Source organism: Lates calcarifer, linkage group LG5 (assembly GCF_001640805.2).
Source record: "Lates calcarifer isolate ASB-BC8 linkage group LG5, TLL_Latcal_v3, whole genome shotgun sequence".
Classification (NCBI taxonomy): Eukaryota; Metazoa; Chordata; class Actinopteri; family Centropomidae; genus Lates; species Lates calcarifer.
The window spans coordinates 13,563,698-13,583,324 of NC_066837.1; the positions used below are offsets into that span (position 1 = coordinate 13,563,698).

At 38.9% G+C, this 19,627-nt stretch overlaps 1 protein-coding gene across 1 annotated transcript in view; it reads right to left on the minus strand.

Annotated features, from left to right (window-relative positions):
- ctnna2 (catenin (cadherin-associated protein), alpha 2) overlaps positions 1 to 19,627 on the minus strand; it is a 296,082-nt gene that overhangs the window by 51,817 nt on the left and 224,638 nt on the right. The window contains exon 9 of the mRNA XM_018695805.2: positions 17,670 to 17,822. Coding sequence (XP_018551321.1) covers positions 17,670 to 17,822 — 153 coding nt within the window. The remainder of the gene's footprint in view (positions 1 to 17,669; positions 17,823 to 19,627) is intronic.

A 19,627-nucleotide genomic window follows, 5' to 3' on the forward strand; every position in this document is an offset into this window, starting at 1 on the left:
TGATCCAAATGAAAAGATGTACGGAATCACAGGTAAGATGAGGAAAAAAAAGAAGCTTTGTTATGAACAGGTAGGTATCTCCATCCATATGTATTTAAGAGCCATAATTTCACCTTTTCTGGAGCTATAGTTTTATTTTTGTAATTCTTCCTCATCTTTTCTTCCTTATTTGCATCAAAGCTCTCTAGTAATAAATGTCTTTCAAACAAAATGTCAATTAACTGTGACTGTACATGCACTCTAAGATTGATAGTGTGGAATGGAATTAAACATCTTTTATGATGCTTTCACATTAAAAGCAAGGTCTCTCTTTAAAATAAAGTCTGACAACAAATAATCCCTGGATCCTCATCAACGACCTGAACCACCCCTGGATGACCTGAGGGGAACACCTTCTTGCTTATTTCAGCATTGTTTTGGGGTAAAAAGGTTCTCAGCCCGATGACTCACTCTTGATTGAGTGTTCTTCTGCTTTATTACCCTGGGGGATGTTTGTTGCTATGGTGATAGAGAAAGCAGGGGCTGATACAGTATTTCATTACTGACCGAACAGAGAGCAAAATGAAACATAATTTGCCATTCTGAAAGACAGGCAGGCAAGGATTAAAAGTTTCTTTCCTTTTTTTTTTAAACCTTAGTATGTCATTTTCCTGTCACTGCAGATACAGTACATTATGAACTGAAAAATACATGACGGTGATACTACTGTGTGTCTGCACTGGGAAGGAGCAATTCCATTTTGAGATGACTTCTGAATCATCCTACCCGGCAACAGACCGTGTAAAAAATATATATTTGTAGCTTTACCTCTGGCTTCATTTTAACTTATACAATAAAACACAAGATAACCTTGAACCTGCAAATATCAGTTTCTGCCGTGTCATTAGAGAGCTATCATAAAAAGTGTCTTTACAGTAATACAGGCACTGACAATTTTCTGTTGTACAAGGGACATTTTCACCTTGGCTTTTACAATGGTAAAGATATTGTGTTTCTGTAATACCTTGCTATCCAGTCCAGTCAGAACAAAACCATGTACAATTCTTTAAGTGGATTCTAGAAATACTGAAGTAGATTTCTGTTAGTTTGTCATGTAGGAGATTTATTTAAAAAAGAAAAAAGAAAAAGCTATGCAGACCATAGCAAAACTATATAGACAGACAACAGGTATACACACTAGTGACATGATTTCACTAGTGTGTGTATGTGTGGTTTCACCAGTGTATGTGTGTGTAAGACTTTAAGTTTGAAGTTTGTCAGGTCTCTGAAACTGGGCAGAATGAACATCGGCCAACTGCCAATATCACATCTGTTGGAAACAGCTGTATGGCACCCAGATGCATGCACTCACATGTCCTACTGCTCTTCCAAGTTACTCTTAATTTCCAATTCAAATAGTTGTTTTGGCTCTACACAACATGTGAAACGACCCCCCCTGTGGCTGCCTGTAATGCAATAAGATCAGACCAATGAATGCATATGGATCAAGTCAGCCCAAAATAACACACATTATGCTCACAGCACACAATATATCACATTTTATGCTCTTACCAATGCATATTAGAGCACTTATGCAAAAAAACTGTTTGTATTTAGACTAACAATATTAGATACTCCAGTAAACTGTGTTTACTGCATGCATCCTGAGGAAGAGTGAGCTAGTGTGGCTAACTCCGGGTGGTGTGGTCTGATGATCTGAGCTGTTAGCAGGAGGGCGAGAAATGCCTTGTGTGCTTCGGTGTGCACACGTGCATTTGCATACTCTATGAATCGGATCAAAGATAGTGTGATGAGCAGCGCCTGTCTCATGAATATGTACGAGGCGGTGTTTCTGCTCACATTATGAGCCCGTTTAGGCCCGAGCCACACTGCCGTGTTTTCACCTTATCCAGGATATTCTCCTCACCTGTGACCCTTTGCTAAACAAACCACAACATATCTGGCTTAAAGTCTGGAAAGAAACTGGGAAATGGAGAGGGGAAAATAAATAAACAAAGCACAAAAAGTGCTGAGAAGAGAGATAAGACTACACTGGGTCAGAAAAGAAAGGAAATGAAATTAGGTATATGTCCTGTTTGTGCTTGGCTGGATTTATGTTCCTGCTTTATTTATTTCATTTAAGAAATAAAAAATGGCCGGCAGTAGCAGACGTGTGGATGTGTTAAGAATTGTGGTCGTGAATTTCACAGGCAAAAAAAGGATATGACTGAACATGGTCCCGAACATGGCCCCGCAAAACAAGTTAATTTATTGAATGGTCAAGTAGAAACAACAGAAGGTATCATATCTTTGGACTAACTGTGGGTTAAATGTTATTTGCAAAACTGGGACAAATGTGACTGGTGAGAAGATGTCTGTCATAGGTTATATTGAATCTATGGCAAAGTTACAGCTTCAGTATTTCTGTGCTGTGATATTGCATATGTGTTGCACAGGTTGCTGAGTAGGCTAGCTGTTATATGAACCTCTTGTACTTTGAATATTTCATCATAAGGATGAGGATAGAACTTTTTTTTTTTTTTTACCTTAATAACCCCCCTCCCTGCTTCTTTCTTCCTTTAAAAAAAATTGTAACACCATCTTCATCATCTAAAAAGGAAGATCCCAATTATCTATAGTGCTCCTTGCTTGAGCAATACCTCTCCATTGGTGCCAAAATTCTGTTCCTCTCCAAACCTGTCACTCTGCATTTGACAAGGAACAAATCTCTCTCTACCCATCTACTCTATTGTCTCATGATTATTGAACAAATGCCAATGTGTGTTACTTGATATCTACGAATTGCTATGGTGATTAGGGATGGGATTAGTACAGTGCCTCTCAATCCTGACTTGAACTCTGGGATATAACGTGGGGTCACTTGGCATGCAGACAGACATTCCACTGAGGATTAATATATCTTAAATTAAAAAAAAAAAAAATCTTTGGTTTTCTTTCTTTCCTTCCATCTTTGTCTCATTATGTTGGTAAATAAAGTATGGTAATAAAGTGACAGTTGTTGCTCCTTCTGCAGTTATTAAGCAACACACACTGAGACAAATTTAGAACAGAACAGTAGTCACGTTTCATAAGAATCACATCATAAAGCTGCTGGAAATTGATATATTTCCACATATATTCTCTCAGAGGACCTGACCTGCAATATATTGCGCTTCACCTTTAATAAGCTATCTGGGGCAAAATCACAGGGTCCTTATAGGTTTTTATTCACTCACCTAATTAATCAGCGGTGGGTGGCGCCTGCCATCGCTAGCTTGCGTTAGTCGGCATTTGTACTGTGGTAAAAAGCCGTGGCTCTAATTAGGAGAGATGATCTATTTTCCATAATGAGAATTGATGGCTTTTCTTCTGCACCACCAAGCATTTTCTCTCTTTCTCTCACTCTTTCCAACTAAAGCCCCCCCATACCCATTCTCTCTCACTCCCTCACACAGACACACTTCAAAGCTGTACATAGAAAAGGACTAAATGAAGCACTATGTGATTAATGGACTTAATTTCCAGCAGATTTGACTTCACGGCGACAGCCCACTTCACCTCGAAAGCTTTCTGATTATTAGATTTAAGCCCGTGTCAAAAAGTCAAACAGCTTACAGCTGAATGTCCCTCTCTGTCCTCTCCTGATCACTCATGCCGTTTCTACCTGTCCTTCTCAAAAGCTATACATAAAAAAAGTAATAACATTGTCACTTTTATGTGTTATGCACCGTAGACAGAGAGAATTCATGTCACATGATGATCGCATAAAAAGAAGAAAAAAAAAAGCATCACAAAAACTAGTCTTCCAACAGTCACACAATTTCATTTAAAATAATTTATAGAATAATCTGCAAAGCAGCTCAAGAACACTCCCGCAGAGGACAGATGCAATTGCGTGGCTAAATTAGTCACCTTGTAAAACAGCGAACCTACATATACTATAATCTTGTCGCTTCCCATGGGTGTCAGAGCCACCTAATCTTTGAACACAAAAGACAGCCCCCCTTTATGTGGCTTTGCAAGCCTGTGCTAATGCTGTGTAAACATTGCTGCTGCTGTTTGCCACTGATTTAGCACATGTTAATATTACATGAGACAGAGGGGCCCTTTGATGATGTAAGTGAACACTCAAACTAGGGCTTTCCACCTCAGGGAAGAGGAGACGGGGCTGTGGAGCAGCTCCTTCGAGATTTCTTTCACTTCCGCATTTGCAATCCAGCTTGGTGGAGTGGAGCGGCTCGTTTTTCCGCAGCCGCTTCACAGAAGGGGGGATTGTTCTAGTTTCAAATGCCGTCACTGAGGCGAGAGGTAATAATTAAACACATTAAGTGAAACATATAGGGCTGGCGAATAATAGCTTAGGAATTTGTTACAAAAAAATTACAGCGGCCACTGATGTGTTTGTCTTGGCTTTTTTCAAACATGATTAATGAAACAGCGGCCCGGTTACAGTAGCTTGTACTTAAAAATCAAACATATGTCTACAGGGACTTAAACTCACTGTACCCAATCCCTTATATTGTTATTTTTAAACAGGGATCGACAACTTTGCTCACTTGAATGCACATGGTTGATATCAGGATCAATGCCTACACAGTGAAAGTTAGGTCTTTTGACAGGAACAAAATCCAACAGCTGTGAAAGTCTGGCAGTAGCTAAATTTGGCTTTTGGAATCAGAGGAAGATGATGAACAATTAGCTGCAAGCAGTGATTTGACAACAGGGCTTTATTGAAGCAAGTCAAACAATTTTGTGTTTTGGATTGAAAGGCGTTGTATTTCTTTGGATTTCCATGTTGAGTTTTTTTTATCTGAAACTATTTATTCCCACATTATGCATACTGCCACTGGTTTTAATATTATCAACTGCTTTCATGTGTGCATGAATTTCAGTAAAGAGTAAAGGAGAAAAACATTATATCATTGCAAAATCAGGATTGGAGAAATAAACCTGAAGATTCCAAAATCATTTATGAAAGGTCTAAACCCAATCTGTGCATGTTGTAAGGTATGTTTAGTTTTCTGTTTTCAAGGCTAGAATGAATGTTTCGCAAATCTGAATCTGGTTTTTAAACAATCACACAGGCTCACAACATCTCATTTTCAGTGGTGTGCTATGTGAAAGTTAACAGAGTGATACTTTTCCCTTACTTTTCTCTTAGGATTTCCCTTAACTCACTGATTTAAAGGCTTGCAGGATGCACTGATCTCTGTTTTCTTCTCCTCTGTTTCACCTGTGTGCTAGAACCAATTCCCCTGGTCAATCAGGAGCCTGTGGCCAGCTTGTGTCTTCTGGGATATGTCCTTCATTACTGCTGCACCAACCTCTGATAATCCCACACCTCCCACAGCCACCATTGGACACTTCAGTGATGATGAAGCCAGAGAACTGACTCCTTTGTTTGAGTTTCTTCTGCTTCCTTCTCTATCCATCTGTCTCTGACTTAAACCATACACCAAAACCACTTGGTGTATTGGTGTGTTAGCTTTCCAGCTGGCATCACGTTTCTCAACATTTTAAAGCAGGATTTTCTGTGCGAGCAGAAGTACAAAGAACCTGAGCACGCATGTGCACTCACAGCACAATGTCATCAATAGAGCTGTATAAGGACGAGCAGGCACTGAGAATGAGAAGATCAGTTTCAGGAGAGAGAACAGACTCTTGATGAGCCATTAACCTGCTGTCGGTGAGGTAAAATGGCTGTGGGACGTGGTTTAATTTACCCTTTTATAAAGAGGTCGTTGAATTGATGAGCCACAGGAAAAGAGTTACACCCCTGGTTTGGTGTATTAGCAATGCTGGCGGTGAACAGGTTGAGTGAGGAACTGGAAGAGCAGTCAATATCTCCAATCAATCTAAGCTTTCAGAGAATCACTGCTACACTTGTGGTCAAATCTATAAAACTAATAATATGGATTTGGGCAGGCCCCTTGTGGAGGAATGCTCCAATTTGAAAAGGAAATCATTTGAAATCTCTTCTCAGGCACTCTTATTTGTTTTTAGCATAAGTTGTTATTGAAAATGGAGACGCATTTGGCACAGTAGGCTGAATGATTTCCATTTTTGCAGGAGGTTTTATTTTGTCAGCCAGTGCTTTCATTTATCTATCTTTGGGCTGAGCCTTCTCGGCACTGAGTTTAAGATCTCTCTTTAAAAATATCCATCAGCGGGTACAAAGAGTCAATTTTCACTTTGAAATAAGCTGCCAGAGAGTTCTATGTGCTCTCCTCGCCATCCATTACTGTAGCTCTATGGATGATAAATTTTAGATTAATAGACAAAAGATGGCTTGCGAAGATCTATCCATCAATGAAAAAGAGAAGAGAAAAATTGAAAATTATGGCCTGTTCTCTTCGCACATGTATCCCGGCCCTCTTTGGGTTTGCAGGTTGTCTGCTGATCCATTTCATGTGAATGGACCCATACCTTCGCCCATTCTGGCTTGTAAAATCAAAATTAGACAAGGTTGGTCCCCACAAAACAGGTAACTAGGCATCAGAAATTTTTATTTTTTTATTTATTGTACCCCACTCTTCTCATCAGAGCTGCAGAAACATTTTGGTCAAATCTCCCAAGGTCCTCAGGAATCACGAAAATACAATCTCCTCTTTTTTTTTCTCCTGACATTTTGCTACTTGGTCGACTGATATATACTGACACTGAGAAGCTGAATGTATCTCTCTGTGCACTGTGCTTATGAGAAAAGGATACAGCGCTCCAACACACTATATGAATAAAATAGAGACAGACATTAATTGAAGGTTCATGGCATGCAAGAACAGAAGGTTTTGGCCTGATGAGTAATAACTCCAGTGGCTCTGTGCTTCACACTGACTTTGAGAGTTAGCATTTCCTGCTCCCCTGCTACACTGTAAGAGAGTGGAAAATGGGAAGTGATCTAAACTAAAAAGTGACCACACTGCTCTGTTGAGAGTTACTGACTGTTTTCTTTGCTTTCCTCATTGATTAATCCACAGTCGAGGTCAAAGACTGTGGTGCAAATTTGATATAATGTTATGAATTGTTCAACAATACGACACCGAGTTCAAGGTCATCATCTAATCATTTCCGTTACTAGATTTTCAGAAATGATTTTGTCCTCAGAACGCACACCGCATATGAATCATCTCATGACTAATGAGATAAAATCTATTTTACGTATAGTCTCTGCGTTCGAGACAAAATGGAAAATGTCTGGACATTCTGCATTTTGGAGCAGTATCTTGTTCATGTTCTGGAAAAATGAAGATGATACATGAATCAGAGGTAAAAAAAGGCATTATGAGACATCTAAAGTGATATGACTAAGCCCTCATGGGCACATGACATAATTAAGGATTTATACTGGGCTATATATCATATTACATAGGATGTCTTCTTATTCATAGCACAGACGCATGGTGTTATGTCAAGTCTTATTCCTCTTTTGCTTTCTCCTTTGTCACATTTAATCTCGTGTAATCCACTTAGTGTCATATCTGCAAAACATGACAGGAATTCCTCTGCTTCTTGTCATGTAGCACCTTTAGAGAAACTACCCCAGCTCTTAGTGGGAATGCTGACGTTGTTTTTGTCTCAGAGCTAAGCTTATCTCCACGGCAATTTGCTCAGGCAAGGTTTGGTGAAATGTGTCACACTAACATTGCCACCAATTCATGCATTCTGTGAGAGATAATGGACCCCTGAGTTGACTCTCCTAAGCCTGCCAGGCGACGGTTGGGGGCAGTCTTTTGTGAATACATACTTGATGCTGGTATAATTTCCATTTGTTTACCCCCCCCCACCCTTTTTTTTTTTAGGGACAGTGGAGATGTAGCACAAAGAATATAAATGTCAGCTCGAGGTTAAAAGATTGGTTGATTGCATCCTAGGGCACAGCTGTATTTCTTCAGAAAAGGGCTGATGACCAATTCCCTCTGAGACATGTGAACTGAGTCACAGGGAAATTAACAAAAACGCCAAGAGGAAAAACGGCCAAAGATGTCAGCGTTATTATTAGCACAAACTACTTCTATGTGAATTGTACGTATCTGTTTGTTTGTATTGCATTTAGCTGCTATAAAATAGTTGTTTGAATGTCATTTGATGATCTGTATGCTATAAAACAACTTTGAAAATGACACAACAAAATATATAGTATCATCCAGAAACCTACTGCAGCAGGACAATTCATTGGTATTATTTCTAACTATATTAAATTTACATTACTTTATAAGCTTGTCAGTGCACACAGCTTCATCAAACCTCTGCCTGTCAAACTACTTCAGGTAATTTAATCATTTCAATGTAGATACTGATACTGATAATTGTACAGTTAGAGTATTACATAGTACCATAGTACTGCCAAATAGCACACTGGAGAAAAATATGTGATTATCCTACAGCTTAAGTTGTTGCGACTGTGCAGCGGGAGTCTTCCATTGAGACTGGGACTTACTGGTTTTGGCCTCTAGCAGTATTGATCAGATTACTGTACATCAAGGTTTCATCGCATTAAGACCACCCTTAATTCACTGCTGTCAGTAATGACTGCAGAGGGGACTGAAACTTAAGCAGACCCACTGAATGTCTATCTGAATGTCTCCACAGTAGTATGTTTTTTCCTGCTTTTGCAACGTGTGGTACAGCTTGTTATTAGGTCTCACTTGCCATCTGGTTCACGATAAAGCTCCTCAACCACACGCATCTCTCCTTGACACGCCTCCATATCTCTGTTTGTGGTGCAGGTTGCATGCTATCATTAATCAGCAGTTCTTTACAAATCGCACACTGATGCTGTGGTGAGCCAGTCCAAATTAACCCAGCTCCAGGTACTGTTTATAATACTTCCACTGTTTTATTTGAGCTCCTGTAGTTTCAGGCTGTGATGCCCTTTGTATCTAAAATTGCTTAATTTTGCTACTTCAGGTGTCTTAATTGCCTCTTACCTCTCATCCCCCAAACCCTCATTCAACTCACCCGCACCCTCCTCCGACCTTACAAATTGAAAACCTGTATCTTAATGATACAGGTCCTTTAATGATAGAGGGATAAAAACAAATTTAGTTGATTTAATTAATCAGTCTCTTTAGTTTGCAATTAAATACAACCAACCTAGGACCAGGGCAGTGATTCAACATGGCTGTCTTAAATTTTTATTCAATCTGACTGATCTGATACAGCCTGTATTTTAGAAATAAAAGGCTTTACTGAACTTAAAGAAAGATATCCTCTCACATGGATAGAACTCTCTAGTATTATCAGAATGTCACCTGGTCTCTGGATAGGAATATTATACTCTCTTGACCTTAGTCCCTGACCAAGGACCCCCTTGTCCAGTTTGGTTCAATCATCGATAAGTCTTGAGACAATTTTTTTCCCTCCATTTCCTAATGATGGAGTCAACCGTGATTTTTACACCCTATACTTTAAAAATCCCGTTTGTACAATTCCTCAGAGCTGTGCCTCTTCACAGTCCTGTCTCTGAATTCTAATAGACTAAAATGACTGTATACTTTCTGTCCTGACATGACCTGCAATGTGCAAGGACCTTGGATCTGTGTCCACTAGACACCTTTGATGGGTGGAAAAGTGCTGAGAGGGAAGGAACAAGCACTAGAAAAGAAAAAAATCACTCACAGGCTCTTACAGGCTCAGGGTGAAGTCTTCTAATGTCAGCTAGTTGGTTTTGTAGCAGTACTTTATGCTACAATACCACAAGGAAATATAGGAGAACAAAAACCTATACAAAAGCACCTACTTGGTTGATTCAGTGTCCACCAAATGTGCTCCCATCAAACAGTTTTTCTCTTTTCTTTGTTGTGGTAATGTGAGTTTTTCTTCCATTTCCTTCATGGTAAACAATGGCATTAAATCTCATCTCCTCTAGTGTGACTCACCAGTTCATGAAAAGTAGTACTGATGAGAAGACTGTCTCTCTCAAACACAGAACTGATTTCAACTTGAAGCAATCAGAGGTGACCGAAAAAAGGAAAAGGGGGGGTTTTAGGTAAAACAGGCACAGGTAGTAAGAGGAACCTGTGAGTGCTCTAAAACCTTAACACCCCCCCCCCCCAAAAGGAAGAAAGCATAGAGAAAGCCAGTTGTTGTCTAAGGGACATGCTGTTCACAGAATGAATAGTGGTTCATTCTAAATAACTGCAACTTTATTTAAAAATCACTGAATCTGGATGGATGCATTTTCACTCAAGTTGATTATTATTGATTATTACTGTAGCGTCATTTAATAGTGAGTCAAAACACTTTTATTAATAGAATACTAACATAATGTTAAAAACGTTAAGTGAGAAAAGATCCTGGTTTGAACCACTCCACCTATTGGTTTGTATTATGTACCAATGGCTGTACTCCATTCCATTTAATACGGTCAAGGGGTTAAATAAACAAAACAAATATGAAAGTGGATAGAATCAGGGGATTGAATGTTTTATGAAGGCAAGGTTCACAGATCTGAACTCACTCAGATGTGTTCTTTTTTTAGTTATAAGCTCACCTAAAAATAACTCCACAAGGGGGATACCTAAGGATTAGGTGGGGAGTGATCTTTCTATGCACTTTTGTGGCTACCTCCTCCAAAGGCAGATTTCTTCTGAGGCTAATATCTTTGTATGAAACGAAAGGATTAATGTTGGCCTAAAGGTTCAGGTCATCATAAACAGATCTTTTCCAACAGTGATCCATCCACTTTCCAGTTAACTGTCCAGTAAAGTGCTTAATGCAGTGCCCCACAGAATAATATTTACTGCTGCAGTCTGTCTCATGTCGCTGAGCCCTGAAGGCCAATCCAGTATTGGTTACATTCAACGCTGTATTGATTATGCATAATCACTGAAGGTATGTCTTTCCCCTTGACTCTGCTCATGTCCAAAGTAAGGTCACTGCTGTAAATCCAAAGTAAGAAAAGCTAATGAACTGATGAAGGTAAAGTGAACAGCCCAACTACGCAGGGAGGAAGCTCCATAACCACAGACAGAATATTCTGTATTGCTATCGATAGGAGATACTACACTTGTTAGTAATTATTAAATAATCATTAACTAATTACAATTATTACATTATTACTAATTATTTCAGTGTGTCAAAGAACAAACAAACAAAAACATTCATTACAAATGAAGATTTGAGGTATCAAGAAAAGCAAGTAAATTTTGAGAAAGGATGGTAAAAAAAAAATATGGTAGAAAGAGATTCACAAAAAATTAATATAAATAATCAAAACACCACAATACAAAGAAAATGCACAATATAGCTCGCAAAGAGCAATAACGAGAGCCAAGAAACCCGATCAGGTGGAGCATATTGCACAAATACAATAAAGACTTGTCTACCTATCAAACAATTCTGCTCTTATTTAGAAAAAAGCACTGCAGGGATACAGTCCTGTTTGAGATAAAGGTGATAAAGACGTGTCCTTCATAACAGCACAGCTGTTCAAGAGGAGGGATCCAACAGGAGTCAAGGTCAGAAGAAAACCTCATTCTGACATTAGAATAGTGATGGAGCGTAACGTCCTTTAGATGTCCAAGAATCGCTGGCACGTATAGATTCTCACTGCAGTGGCAATAAAAAGGAACTGTGGTAACTTTAAAAGATTGGATCTTCATCTTATGTTTGAATTAACAAGAGCATATCAGTGTGGGCAGCACTAATTTAATGGAGAGCTCAAGCTGCAGCATCAATGAACGAGTGAGATATGAGGACGTAAAACTGAATGGTGTTAAATGGGAAAGAATTAGATAACAAATATATACAGATGGACAAATGCAGCATGGTAGGAAAGGAGTGTAATGAAGGGTACATATCAGTATACTGTAGCTCTAGCACGGGTGAAGATAACTCTGAGTTGTGAAATTGTAATTAGACTTTTGGACTTTAATTTAGTTCATTGCCCGGCATATTACATGCATTGCATCACATAGAAGAAAAATGGAACAAAAAAAGAGACAGACACATAACCCACCAACCAAAGTCAACTCAGCCTGCATATCAACATGTCATGGACACATAATATCAGGCCTAACAACAGGATTAAACATGGGCAAAGATGACGACAGGGAAACATAAACCACACTATAATTTGGAAAGCTTAGTTGTCCTTTGGAGGAAAACTCAACTGTACTAATTCTACTGTGGCTGTGCCCCTTCCCAAAACTGATCAATAATTAAATACACCACTTCTGACCAATCCTCGGCGACCATAAATATCTTCAGTCTCTCTAAGCAACTGTTTGCAAATGTTGAATTATACAGAGCTGATGAACAGTAGCATATGAGCACCATCACTCATCTGTGTGCATGTACTTGTGTTATGATGGCGAAGGGATTTTATCCACTCCCTCAGCACTGTGAGCACATGGTGATGGTTAAATGGGGTGTGATGAAAAGTTCACTCTCAGTCTGGACTCTTCCGCTTAAATTCCTGATTCTGTAAACTTTAGGCCTTTTAATTAATTAATGGGAAAGACAAGAGATGAGGAAACCATTACATGAGAAGACTGTATAGTGGTATGGACTGGTCTAGTTTTAAATCATAGTTTCTGTTTAAGATAATATGTGATACTGAAGGATTTGGTTCAGCAACACGAATATATTTGGAACACAAGCAGTTCATGATCTTAAAAAAGATTTTCTACTGAATCCCTCAATAATGGATTTTTTTCAAGTTTTATTAAAAGTCTAATTTTATAGTTGTTATTTTGCTGCAGCAAAGAATTCAAAAACAATTTTAAAAGATGATCCCTCATTTGTCCTGGGAAAAAGAATAATATCTCCATTAACAGTATGCCAGAATTGAGCTGCTTGACTTGAAATATTGATAATTGCTGAGATAATTCTCTGCCATATGATCTTGATTATATTTTAAAACATGGGAAATAGATGGAGCTTTTAAAAAGACAGGGTATATTGATGTTATGAAATGGAAGATGGAACTTTGGGCCTCAATACTGAAGCTTTAGAAAATTATGTCTCAATTAATTTCAAATGTGAATTAGTACACGTACACACACACACACACACACACACACACACACACACACAGAGATAATTTAAACGAGATGGGAAATATTTTTAATTAACACTGGATTTATTTCAACTACCGTACAGAAACACCTGTCAAAGGGGACTCTTATTATAGAGAGGGAAGTTATTTCTGCTGCAGTGCCTTTTAAACTGGGAAAAAATGCCTGTATTGGTGATGGGTTAGGATTAGGTACTTCTAATTAAAGTTAGTCTTGGGAATTAATTAGTACAATCTTGTGTTAATAGACCAATGATACATGGATACCCACAATTTTACCTTTCAAACCCTGAGGAATAACTAACTCTCTGTTTCTCTGCCTGTATGCTGTTTACTTTTAAAATACCTCATCCACTTCTTACAGATTTTCCAAATAAAGAGAGCTGAAATATCCAACCTCTGTGTGGAGCTCAGCTAAAATATCACAATTACAAAGAAAGACTGTCAGAAGGCGTATATTATGGGCATTATGGATAGCAGTACAAGAGTCTTTTCTCTGCCTGCCAAAATGCCATATTGTGCTGTAGGACAAGTATGTGAATAAATGTGTGCGAGTGTTAGTGTATAACTGTACATGTGAAAGGCTGTATGCATGTAAATGTGGAACGTGAAACTATTTGTATGAGTACAGAGCTAAACAAGAAATCATGACCAACACTAATGCAAAATTTAATTTCCCTGACTATGGGAGGATCACTGCATTAAATTTCACAGAGCCATTACATGTCATTAAGCCAATGATATACCCTGCCTAATAATTACTGGTTTCCTGTCGCTGGTCAAGATGGTGTAATGAGTTTGATTTGATTAGGATAGCCCTCGGGGTGAACTTAGCTCTGCACTGAGGTGACCACAGAACAATGGTGGAGAAATGTGAGATATCTGGATACTGTGGAGCCAAATGAAACAAAATCAAATGGAAGCAAAGCAGGCACAATAAGGGGCACTTTCAACTGTGTTGATCATGTCCAAACTTCAGGCTAATGGCTTAAGACGGCTCCTCTCTGACATCAGGGGAGATGACTGCAGTGACATTGATCAGGATGTTAATTAGTCTAATATATTACAGGATTGTGACGGTAGTGGTTATGACGACTGTGTCTGTGATGGCACTAATAATGATAATGACAGCTATGACAATGATATTGCCAAGTATACAGGATTGCCTTGGGTTTTTATTAGCTATCTAGCTAGCAAGGACCAGTAATGTACAGTCTCACCCCGACAGAAGGGTATGCATTATGATATATCTACCCTTTTAACTATATGGGAAGAGGAACTAGGTAAAAACATAGTTTAGATGTTAAAGAGAACGATGAATGGATGTGGATACTATATGTGTTGGGGTTATCAAAAATTAAGGCGCACGGAGGAATTATGCTGATGTTAAACATAACACCTGGTGTAATTCTCATCTGAATAATTATCATTTTTCTCTCTACAGCACTGTCATATTTGCATGAATAAAAAAAATAATAAAAAAAGAGCATTTAACATGCTAACATTAAATTCAGTGCTTTCTTTGTGACTCTACAGCATTAAAACATCAACACACTCTAATGAGCCGACCTCACTGGTAATAGTGATTCTAGAAGTTCCTTTAATATGTTTATTTAAAAGAATTAAATTCTTCATGTATGAGAGTTCAGGCCATGTCCAGCCACACCGATCGCTCATTTCCATCACTTGGCCAAAATGAAACTATAAGCGTGGTTTTACAATCACAGCTGGAGGTCTGTAATAGGACCTTACTGACGAAGCATCTCATCACCTCATGAAACTGACATTAATATGCATGTGCTGCTCAGCTAGTTACAGTATGACTGACCTATTTAACACTACAGAGCCAGGCCTTACAAAAGGGCACAGCAACACGTCTCTTCCAATGAGTCCTCATTGACTTATGACCCATGGACCAACAAGCACTCTGGGGCTTAACCTCTGACAGAGTGAAAGATGCTTGCTGTATTTGAAACCTGCTTCCATCCCCTAAGAAGCTTCTGATGGTTTTGGGAACAAAAACCCTATTATGGAACTGATGTTTGGTCAGTATGCCAAGTTGCCAGCAAACAAGTAACTGCAAACCATCATGCAACAGGTGACTCAGAGAGGCATGAGGGAACCAAGGGAATGTTCGTTAGTGTTAACATGAACCTAGCTAGCACCTGACTGATGCTGAAAAAGCTTTGGTAGAAGTCAAACACCTTATACTTCCCAAGATTCTTTGTCTCAGGTTTGACTGACCTGGTAAAACACTGACATGCCCAACAGATAAAATAAATATAAATAAAAATAAATATCTCATATCCGTCTAAACAAGGAAATCCATGCTTTGTCCTTGAGAGTAGAATGTGTAAGATTTTTATTTCAATTTCTTTCCCACGCATGTAATATCGTTGTAGTTTAAGCTACAAAAACACAATCGGAGCCTTTGTGATGAACACAGCTGAGAATATGCACCAGGTGAAGTGAAGAAAAATATGCAGATGACCACATGAGATGATCACGCAATATTCCAGCTATGTGCAGTTTTTGTGAAAACAGGTAGTTTTATTCCACTTCCCTCAAAATGCTGAATACTATTTAACACAAATAACACCCCTTTATTTAAATAAATGAAATGATTCGGTCTAAGATTGCGCACAAATACCTGTATGCGGTTTGATGCCTGCCAGCACACTGCAAACACACAAGCCAGCGATAAGCCAGTGTGCTATTTTCTGCTTAGACTGGGGCTTACGCTCTATCTCCTTTGCATATAAACAACTGCTGTGTACCTCACTGTTGCCATATGCTTTACATATACAAAAAAACAAAAATTTCAAAGGGCAAAAAGAAAAGAAAAAAAAAAGAACAACATCTCCCCTGTTTTTCCTTCATGAGAAGAATGGAAGGAATTTGCCTTAAATGCCCTTGGGCTAAACAAAGTTTCAATATTGTTGGATGCAAAGGACAGCTTTTGAGTGCAGCATCAGTCAGATCCGCCCTCATCAGCAAACAGCTGGGGCAGACCAAAAGGGCACACAAATCACTCACTCTCTCAGCTGATGTCAAAGGAAGCAGCAGTGCTGTTTTAAGCGACAGTATGTTAAGAGAGGCCCATATAAAAGGTTCTAAAGGCTGCTTTGAATGAGCCATGAGAACAAAAGGCAACTCCCACCAAAGGGCAGGGGAATTTATCACAGGACTTCTCCTCACTACCCCACTGCAAGAGGCGATGACCAAGAAACAAACTCTATCCAAAACCCTCATGGAAACAAGAGATGGTCAAGGTATAAAGTTTAAGAGAATGTGCCAAATGTATTAACAGTATCAGAAAGGACTCAGAGATGATTTGTGTAAGAAAACACCCCTTTATCCATATCACCACTTTATAATTTGTTAGATGGACTGTGCATGATATCTGCAGTGAGTGACAGAAAGGCATAGCTCTAGTGTTTAGTCACTGTGGTATATACAAGGACTACGGGAACACACAAATGAAGTAGTTAAATGTTAAGAAGTGTAGTGGCAGTAGCATGAGCTGTGATATACTTGTACTGCAGGATTTTATCTGTATTTTAACAGAAAGGCTGTTTACATTCTTATGAGTAAAAGCAGCGTTTTTTAATTGGGAATTTGACTCCTCATTTCATAGCATCCACATAACTTGCTGTAAATCAAACCAGCAGGACCTGTGTGTGTGCACACATCCTTAGTGACTGTAGTCTAACAAAGGTAAATACAGTAATAACTACTCTCCATTATATATCCTATGGGTACCAACAGTATTAACAAAAACTTCATGTCCAGTTGCTATGACCACTGGATCACCCTTTGTTAACGTTTAGAAGGTTGTTGCTGTGGAGGGCAGGTGGAAATTTGCAGAGTTTAGTCTTAAATGTATGTAACTGAATCAGCAAGTCAAAGATTCAACTGTTATCCAAGACGGTCTAAATTACAGTTTACAAAAGGTTGGCTATTTTCATCACCACAACACAAATAGAAAAAAAAAATTCTGGCTGCAAGCAGCGACATTACTCAAAATGGCTGAGCTTTGCATGCCTAAATGCACGCCAAGAATGTCATTCCCAAAATCAAAATAAAAGTCAATGATGGTTGAAGCTTGAAGTTGCGGTTTGCAATGTGATTTCAGCCACAAATGTCTGCACATACAGTTACGAAGAAGAAGAGCCAGTTTACAAGCGAGATGTACCACATTGCAAATAATTGAATAACATTTTCCCACTCTATGGGAGAAAAGCTATTTATGTAGCATTCAATCAGTGAAAGGAAGAATGTGCATACAAGATCAGGGCAGAATTGAAGTGAAAGGATGTGTGTGTGAAAAGGGTTTGAATTTTCCAAGTTAATTACACATCTACTTTAATTTTTTTACATTTCTACTGAATATGTTCTATTGAGGCTTCTCTAACTGCTATTAAGTATGACTAAATATTACTTTTGTCAGTACCTCAGTTTGTAATATATGCAACTATATTTTCTCTCTTTCTGTTCAGTCATTAAAAGCAACTCTATGTGTTGGTTGAAATCTTTAGGCACCATTATGATGACCTGACCTGCACTGCTCATGTATTTGCACACAACTTGCACTCTTTTAATTTCTGACATGGTTCAGAAGCATATATAAGAGGGCATATGTGTGTGTCCCCATGTATAATTCATGACTGACCTCCACCAGCTTGTTGGCATGTTCGCGGAACACCTGGGCGTACTCCTTGACCTCCTTCTCGTTTCCACTCTTAGCCGCTTCGATGAGCACCAGCAGAGGGACGTTGGTCTCCAGGAAAGAATCTGAGATGTGGTCCATCACTGCCTTTCTCAGCTAGAATACAGAGGGGGAGAGATGGGGAAGAGGTCATATTATTAATAATACTGCAGATGACTCCACTGTATTACATTTGGCAATGATTACATATCACTTAGCATTGTAATGAATATGATGTAGTAACATAATGGGGTGAGAGGACAGAGAAAGTGAGACAAAGCAAGAGGGAAAGTGAAAAAGAGGAGGGGAACTCAACGGGCAGGAGTGCAAATTGCTTGTAAGGTGTCATTTTTCCCATAAGGCCTTTTTACTGGAGCAGACTTTGCGACTTATATCTTTGTTTATGGAATCGTTTTGTACCAAACTGGCAGGGGACTGGTTGTTTTATAAGACAGTAAATGGACCCTGACCCCTGCTACTCACTGGGATATCTGATGAGATGCCAGAGGGAACAGTTTAGAAACCGCAACAGACAGGTCCTTTATCTTACACAAATAGGGTGTTATTCACATGAGACCAGTAATAAGACAGACAACAATACACCACAGGGGAAAAAGTGGATTCCCACACATGTAGCATCACCGTTTGTTTCTTTTGAGGCACTCTCCGTCTTAAAGCCTCCCTCTATAATTTCTAGTCACTCTCTGCACTCTTAAAAGTCTATACACTATACATTATTATTAACACAATTAATTAAACGTTAATACACTGCTCTAAAACATTATTGTTGTGTTGTGCGATAATTGTAATAGCAACACAACAATTACTGCAGAGTTGACAACAAAATTAGTAACAGCGGTGATACCAGTCACAGCACTTTATTCATGCCATTTTATTAACATGCCTTTAACAAATCAACATCACGAGCGACGCAAGATTCAGTATCAAACACAATTAAGGTCTATGCAAACTAAAGCAGCATAAACTGTATGCACACGACCCAATGGGTATGCTAACTCTAACAAAAATCTCCTCTGTCTGGTTTAGTTATCACTTCTCCACACATACAAATGACGGCATTAAAGTGAAAAGTGTTTAATTAACAACATGGATGACAGAGGTTTGTTTGACTTTTCAAGCCATCTTTTTATAATTAGATGTAAGCAAATGTCGTGACCGTATTCCCGAATTAAAAGTGTGGAAGCAGCAAGAAAGAGGGCAGAGAGGACTAATAGCTGTGAATGACAAGGGAAACTTCATCTAACCAACAGAAAAAAAAAATCATATGTAAGTCTGTCAGTCGCAGTTAAATAACCTGCAGCAATTACAAACTTAATAGCCAGTCCACAGAGTGAAGGAGAACAATGGTGAATTATGGCTTCCTAAGGCCACATAATTCATCACGATCGCCTCTGGAAAGAGACTAGATTTGGCCAGTCTAGTGGACATGACAGGTCTGCAAATGCTGTAAACAACCTGAAGCCTACACTCTCTGTAAGCACTCCTTTATCCAGAACTCTGTACGCCTGGATCACTGATTTGAAGAGATGCATTGTGTATGAATTGTGAGTACTGCATCTTTTTTTTTTCCCTCCGTAGACAACAGATTTGCACCAGTGTAACTGTGTAACCTTGCTCTTCTGTCACCTTATGGGAAGAGTGGGGAATCACAACAGATAAAAATCTTGCATTGCCATCTTCACACTGCGTTAGTGCAGTTACAGCACAGGAGATAGGTGTGGCAGAGCCCACTATCACTCTGGGAAAGGTGGGAAAAAAATGATCTGTGTTGTTTGTAGGCCTTTACTGTGATTAGCTAACCAGTGCTCTTGCTGCAGTAAATAAAATAATGTGGTGCAATGGTGGGGTGTTTTTGAGCAGCATTTTACATGAGGGAAATTAACTGCCGTGTGGACAGCCCA